General features: G+C 40.8%; 1 protein-coding gene across 1 annotated transcript; it reads left to right on the top strand.

The window, feature by feature from the left end:
- The first annotated feature begins 4,972 nt into the window (after positions 1-4,972).
- On the top strand, positions 4,973-5,803 carry LOC111913462 (uncharacterized). The gene is made up of 2 exons (XM_023909161.1): positions 4,973-5,256; positions 5,362-5,803. The coding sequence occupies exons 1-2, from the start codon at positions 4,973-4,975 to the stop codon at positions 5,801-5,803; spliced, it is 726 nt and encodes a 241-aa protein (XP_023764929.1).
- Positions 5,804-7,126: the final 1,323 nt, after the last annotated feature.

The following is a 7,126-nucleotide window of genomic DNA, read 5'->3' as shown; positions in this document are numbered from 1 at the left end:
AAACAAAGATTTTGAAAGTTTTCTTGCTGAAAAGGGGACAACTCACAATTTCTCAGCCCCCTATACCCCACAACAAAATGGCATTGTTGAAAGGAGAAATCGATCCTTGTGTGAAGCAGCTTGCACAATGTTATGCTTCGCATCCCTGCCATTATACTTCTGGGCTGATGCAATTGCGGCTGCATGCTATACTCAAAATCGATCTTACTTGAATAAACGGTTCCCCATTACTCCTTACAAGATTTTGAACAACCAAAAACCAAACGTGAAATTCTTTCATGTGTTCGGTTCTAGGTGCTTCATTTTCAATTCCAAAGAGAATCGCAACAAGTTCGATGTTAAGGCAGATGAAGGAATTTTCTTAGGCTACTCCCTGAACTCCAAGGCATATAGAGTTCTCAATAAAAGATCGAAGAAAATTGAAGAAACATACTATGTCACTTTTGATGATAGTTATGTTAAGAAGTTAAAGGAAACCGAAGATGCATCACAAGACATATTTCCAAAGAACGGTCAGGTTACTGTCTCTATCTCAAATCTTTTTGACCAATTCATGCTCTTGTTTGATGAACCACAGAAAGCGATCGACTCAGAGTCAACTGCTACAGACAACAAATTTGACAATATGAGACAAGTTATAGATGATGTTGCTAAGAAAATGGCTGATGAACAATCCAAAGGAACCGAAGATATAGCTGGAAGCCAACCTTCTAATGACCATCCTACTGTCGAGGGGGAGGGTTCTTCTCCTCATCATGATCAAGGTTTTTCTTTCTAGGGGGAGGACTCATCAACAAATACATCCACCTCCACTGAAACTCCAACAAATGAAGGATGTACAAATGCTGGTCCTGAACAGGAATCTTTCTTCGAGGGGGAGAAAACAGTTAGTGAAGATGACAATTTGTCTGAACTCAAAGAAAAAAATAATGCTGAATTGGAACCCATCTATGATCCAAAATTTCCTCAACTTGTGAAATGGACCAAAGATCATCCTCAGACTCAAATTATTGGGGAATCCTCTGAAAAGGTGTTGACACGATCTCAAATCAAAGCGAAACAGGCTGCTCTATTTTCAAAAGTTGAGTTCTACATGTTCAATTCTTTCGTGTCCAAAATCGAGCCAAAGACTGTTAATTCGGCTCTTGATCATTCAGACTGGGTTCAAGCCATGCAGGATGAGTTAAATGAGTTTGAAAGTAACAAGGTATGGCGCCTTATTCCAACACCAAAGGATGCTTCGGTTGTAGGTCTCAAATGGGTATTCCGAAACACGATGGACAAAGAAGGAAATGTCATTTGTAATAAAGAAAGGCTGGTGGTCAAAGGATACTATCAGGAAGAGGGAATCAATTATGAAGAAACCTTCGCTGCAGTGGCTAGATTGGAATCTGTTCAGATCTTTCTAGCGTAAGCAGCTCACAAGAACTTTGAAGTCTATCAAATGGATGTCAAATGTGACTTCCTCAACGGTGAACTTGAAGAAACCGTGTATGTTAAGCAACCACCGGGATTTGTAATCGAGAAGTATCATGATCACTGCTATATCCTCAACAAAGCTGTCTATGGCCTGAAACAAGCACCTAGAGCATGGTATGAAACTCTTACTCATTTCCTAAAGATGTCTAAATTCAAACAAGGTTCGGTTGACCCAACCTTCTTTCGTAAGCGAGAAGGTAACCACCGTATGATAGTCCAAATTTACGTTGATTACATCATCTTTGGCTCCACGAATCCTAGCTTCACAGCTGAATTCCGAAAGTTGATGGAAACTAAGTTTGAGATGAGCTCAATGGGTCCTATTAATTTCTTTCTTGGATTCAACATTAGACAGGGACCCGAAGACATTTTTATTAATCAAGAAGCATATACCAAGACTTTGCTCACCAAGTTTGGAATGATGGGAGACTCCAAGGTAAAAGTACCGATGACTTTTGGAAAGAAACTCACACCATCATTGGAGAAACCAGCAGCATATACAACGCTTTATCGACAAATGATTGGGTCTTTAATGTATCTTACAACCAGTAGACCTGATATCATGTTCTCTGTCTGTTATTGTGCTCGATTTCAAGCCAACCCACGAGAACCTCATCTTCAAGCAGTAAAGAACATCTTTCGCTATCTGAAGCGAACCTCCTTTCTCGGTCTATGGTATCCAGCCAATTCTGGATTTGCCGTGCAAGCCTTTTCAGATGCTGATCTAGGTGGTTGTGGATTAGATCGTAAAAGCACCACAGGAGGATGTCAATTTCTGGATGGAAAATTAGTCAGTTGGCAATCAAAGAAACAAACTTGTGTGTTGTTATCCACTGGAAAAGCCGAATACATTGCTGCAACATCTTATACATCTCAAGTCGTATGGATACAGAGTCAACTCCGGGATTATGGCTTAAACATGAAGAAAATTCCATTATACTGTGACTCTGAAAGCGCAATTAGAATCTGTCACAATCCAGTGCAACACTCGAAGACTAAGCATATCGCATTGAGATATCATTTCATCAAGGATCACGTCGAAGATGGCAATGTCGAAATTCACTTCGTCAGAACGACTGATCAACTGGCAGACATATTCACAAAGGCTTTACCTGAAGCAAGCTTCAATAAGATCTTACAAGGCCTAGGAATGATGCAAGCCGAGTCAGTACCGAAATCGCCTTCGCTCCCATAAAGGTAAGAAGCAAAATAGAGAGAACCTATATGAACCGAAATGAACCAAGCGTTCCGTCTATTTCGGGTTTGGTCCATTTCGGGTTCGGTCTATTTCAGGTGAAGTTGGTCCCTGAACCGAAATGAACCAAGCGTTCGGTCTATTTTGGGTTCTGTCCTTCTGAACTTCCTTATTTTTATTTTGGCGTTTCAAATGTATTCTTTTGTAAATTTTTTTTTTATTTACTTCCTTTCCATTTCTAAAATCCCAAAAATATTTGTTTCTTTCGTTCAACTGGTCAATTTTCACAAAAATCCAAAAATATTTTCTGTGTTTTTACTATTTTCCATGTTTCTAACGTTTTTTTTTATCTAAGTGTGATTCTCAATGACGCATCTCCGACAGGTAAATATTTTTTCCTTAGTTAGGTGTCCATAGAAGCATGTTGTTGTATGTAAACTCAAGCCTTAACTGAGTGAAGCCTTAATAACATGATCTACACCAATCATGTTTTCCCAATCCAGGCTATCAAGCTCACTCTAATCATGAGCTACCTTACTCTACTCACACTGAGTTTAGAGTTGTCTGCTTACACCATCTTTTCTTTAATAAGCAGAGGTACATTCGCTTCTTATACCATCTCCATCATCTTTCTCCATTATATTTCGTTTCATCACTATAACCCCTAAGACTCTCAATTTTAACCACTGAGGTTTATGGTTATACATAATCTGTGTTCATGATCTTAGTTTCATGCTACTATGTACTAAGTGAAACCCAAAATTCAACACCACTAACGTATTGACGGTGAATTCAAAAACTCAAGATCTTACTTGTTACCCAATGGAATCTCTTTTTCTTTTTGAGTGATCTTTATGAGATTGCCTTTCACCAAGGTTTCTCTAACCCTAAAAGATCCAGTTTATTTTTTTTTTTGAGATTTCTTAAATTCTCTCGTCACTATAAAATTATTACTCACCTACTTGTTCAACAGATCACAATGATCTCACAAGTACTTCATTCTCTTTTTGATCTCAGGTTAAGTATCAAAATTATGAATTGAAGCGAAAGCCACCCTCTTTAACCTTTAAAAGATGCCTTTCAAAACATCTCAACAAGTTTTTGATCGTTATTTCATGGGAAACCAAGCAAGCACTTCAATGTCTCTCTTGACATTGAAGGAAGTCATTTTTGCCCAGAATCAATTGGTTTATGTCTAAAAACGACATCACAGATAATCCCAAAATATTTGTTTTATTTCTTTATCTTTTACTCCCTTTGCACTAAAATTTTTAAATTTCCAAAACTCTAAGTTTCACACAGATTATCAAGGCACAAAAACTCAAGCGTCGTCAGGTGAAACGATAGGGAAAAAAAAGGTAGCTAACTCAGCAGAAATTCAAACGGTTTGGCGATTTGAAAAAGGTGATTTTATGAAAAGGCGTGAAAAAGAAGAAACATTTTTTCTCTCTCCTGCGTCATCTTCGGCTTGCCAACTGTTCACACATCAATTCAGGCGCGATTTTAGAGATAATCCAAGATTTCAGCCGAATTCTTCTCTCTCTTCCTTGTACGTATAAAAGGAATTGGAACGGGGCTCTCTCAACCTTTATCACTTCCAAAAAGATCTCCAAGAAACCCGCCTATTTTCTGCAACTGTTCATCATCACTCTCAAGCTCCTACAATGGCCGATTCTTCATCTGTTCATGATACCTCAGTTCGTTAACCCCTACTCACAATAAAACCCTAATAAAACCTAATCATCGATCTCACTCCCTTCGTTTATGAGCCATACATGTTGTATGTGGTTGAGTGTCTCAAATACTCTCCACTTGTCGATGCACTGACAAAGGTTGAAATTGTGCCAATGTCATTCTTATCCCATGTCTACTCTACGACGTTCTACGACAAGGCCAATGAACGTGTCCACTGGTCTTTCAAAAGATCCGTCTCTGGTAAACCCTGACTCCATTACTACTGGTCAACTGTTTACTATGTTTTATCAGATGGGGTATACTAAAACCCTAACTACTGTCACGAAGTTCAAGAAGTCTTGTCTTCCTCCTCAATGGAATGGCCTACTCCCTCTTTTATTCAAGGGTTTATTTGAGTGAAGTGTCGGTTCTTACGGTGCTAGCAAGGCCTTTATGACGGTGATGTATGGGTTGTACAGCGGGCTCTACCTTGACTATGGGTCTATAATTTGGCAACATCTGGTTCAAAGTCTACTCTCTTCGTCAAAGCACTCAGAAATTTCATGTGGGCGTTTCTGGACCATTATCACCAAGTGGGCCATGGATCACAATTGTGTCCCTATTATGGCGGATTCCTTGCTTTCCTCCATCGCTACCTTTCATACAACGAAGATTATCGTCACTGACCCCACAAAGTTTTCGTACATCGGCTCAATTTCAGAAACCATGCTTGATTGTATCTCTGCAACCAGTAACGTACTTCAGCAGTACAGGAAGCGTAAAACTGTTGGTCCACGTGAACTTACGTCGGCGATGCTTTGTTCAATTGAAGATGCTGATAAACCAGCCAAAAGGGGCAAGAAACCTAAATCACAGAAGGAGGGTCCTGTAACAAAACCATCCAAGGGGTAGACCCCCAAGAAGAGGAAAACTGATAAAGCTGCTCCTTCTCAACCTCAACGTAAAAAGCAGAAGAAGCCTGCTAGGAAACTTATTCTTCAATCCTGAAGTAGTTCGGATTCAGAATATGTTCCTCCTAGGCAGAAGAACGCTCCATCTTCAGACTCTGAGAACGAAATTTCTGATGAAGAGGTTTCGGGTCGAGGCGATACTCCACCTCGCTCCCCTACTCCAGAAATTTCGGTTCGTTCTTTACCTCCTTCACCTCCACCTGTTACAATTCCTACTTCTATCCCTCCTATCTCTCAAACAACCACTTCTCAACCCTTCACTTCAAAACCTATTCCCACTTCTATTTTCACAGATACAACCTCTACCACCACTACAAAACCTACCTTCACTATTCCCAACCCACCAGTAACTGAACCTACTTTTACAACCGAACCTCCAGCAACAACAGAACCTCCAACTATTTCTAAACCCTTATCTCCCACACCTTCTACAGAAACAACACCAATTTTGGGCGGTGAGGACTTGGAGTTCGACTTTACATAGTTCAGTCCTTATCGAGTCCAGAGTGAGGATGATGATGATGAGCCTATCACAAAACGTCATCTCAAAGCGGTAAGCGACAAGCTAGATCAAATGCTTTCCTCCTCTTCCTCCGGGGCTTATTCAGATGATGCATTAAAGGCCCTATTCTCATCAGTTGTTGCAGAACATTCAGCCTCCTTAACTGCTGCAGCCAAGGCTATTGAAGCCTCCACTTCTCAGTGTCAACAGGCCTCTCATGTTGTTGATGACTCTACAAAGGAGTGCAAGGAAGCGACCGCAAAAGTCAATAAACTAGTTTCCCAGGCTCACATCTTTTTAGACTCTTTGCAGGCTGTTGCTGCCAAGAATGCTGCTACAGTTACTTCTTCTGTAGAAACTCTTCAACAAACTCTTCAGTCTTAATGCTCGAAGGTTGAAGCAGCACGCCTTGCTATTCAACAGGCGAATGAAGCGTTCCATGCTAATGTCAACGAACACTTATCTCAACTTCAAGCGGACTTAGCTATGGAGAATGGTGTTATGGACAAGCTTGCCAGATGCACAAATCAGCTTAAATTGCAAACTCACAAGATGCAAATTGCTCATGCTGAGATTGATGACCTCAAGTCAGAGAGGGAGGTAATAAGGAGTTCTGCTGCAGACGTTCACTCCATCCTTCTTCATCTAATTAAAGGTCATGATCCCCTTGTCACTATTACCACCCGAAGGCATTTGGCAGACAAGCTCCGACCGGCACTAGACGTCCTCAGTTGTATCGAGGGTGTTCCGGTGACTGGTGTCCAACCGCAACAAGGGGGAGAGAAAGAGTTGAAGCAAGAAAAGGAAGAAACAAATCAACCTCCTCCTTCTACCTCCAAGCCAGCTGCTGAACCGAAGGGTAATGAAGGTTCGGTTAATAATAAGGAAAAGAAAAAGAAGAAAATCGGTGAAGATGATACCGACAACGAAAAAGATGATGTTTACGTTGAAATTCCCAGGAAGCTTGTTCCAAAGGTTGATTCTTCAGAAAAACGAACTGGAGAAATGTCCATGATGGAGAGGGTTGAGCTAGAACAGAAGCGAAAGGAGGCGGAACTCCTTGAAAAGAAAAAGGTCATGTTCCCTGAATGGACTAAAGAATCGCTTCAGAGGGGTGCGATTGACGAGCCAGCTGCTCTATGGCTTGGACCAATAATGTCATTCAGCCTTGACAACTCCAGGGATGCGCAGTTTGATATGCCAATCACTAGAAAGGCATTCGTCTTCCATTGTTTCAACTCCACTGCTGCCATTCCATCTCCAGACCCGAAGGTAGATAGGGATCTGTTAGAGTTTTACTTGGAG

Source organism: Lactuca sativa, chromosome 7, assembly GCF_002870075.4.
Source record: "Lactuca sativa cultivar Salinas chromosome 7, Lsat_Salinas_v11, whole genome shotgun sequence".
Taxonomy (NCBI): Eukaryota; Viridiplantae; Streptophyta; class Magnoliopsida; order Asterales; family Asteraceae; genus Lactuca; species Lactuca sativa.
This window is presented reverse-complemented; position numbering and strand designations above follow the sequence as displayed.

What these genes read in the sequence shown, in the direction of transcription:
- LOC111913462 (XM_023909161.1), top strand. Translation starts at nt 4,973, where the DNA reads ATGGCGGATTCCTTGCTTTCCTCCATCGCTACCTTTCATACAACGAAG. An exon ending in GTAACAAAACCATCCAAGGG is followed by an intron (nt 5,257 to 5,361) that starts GTAGACCCCCAA and finishes ATCCTGAAGTAG; the next exon opens with TTCGGATTCAGAATATGTTC.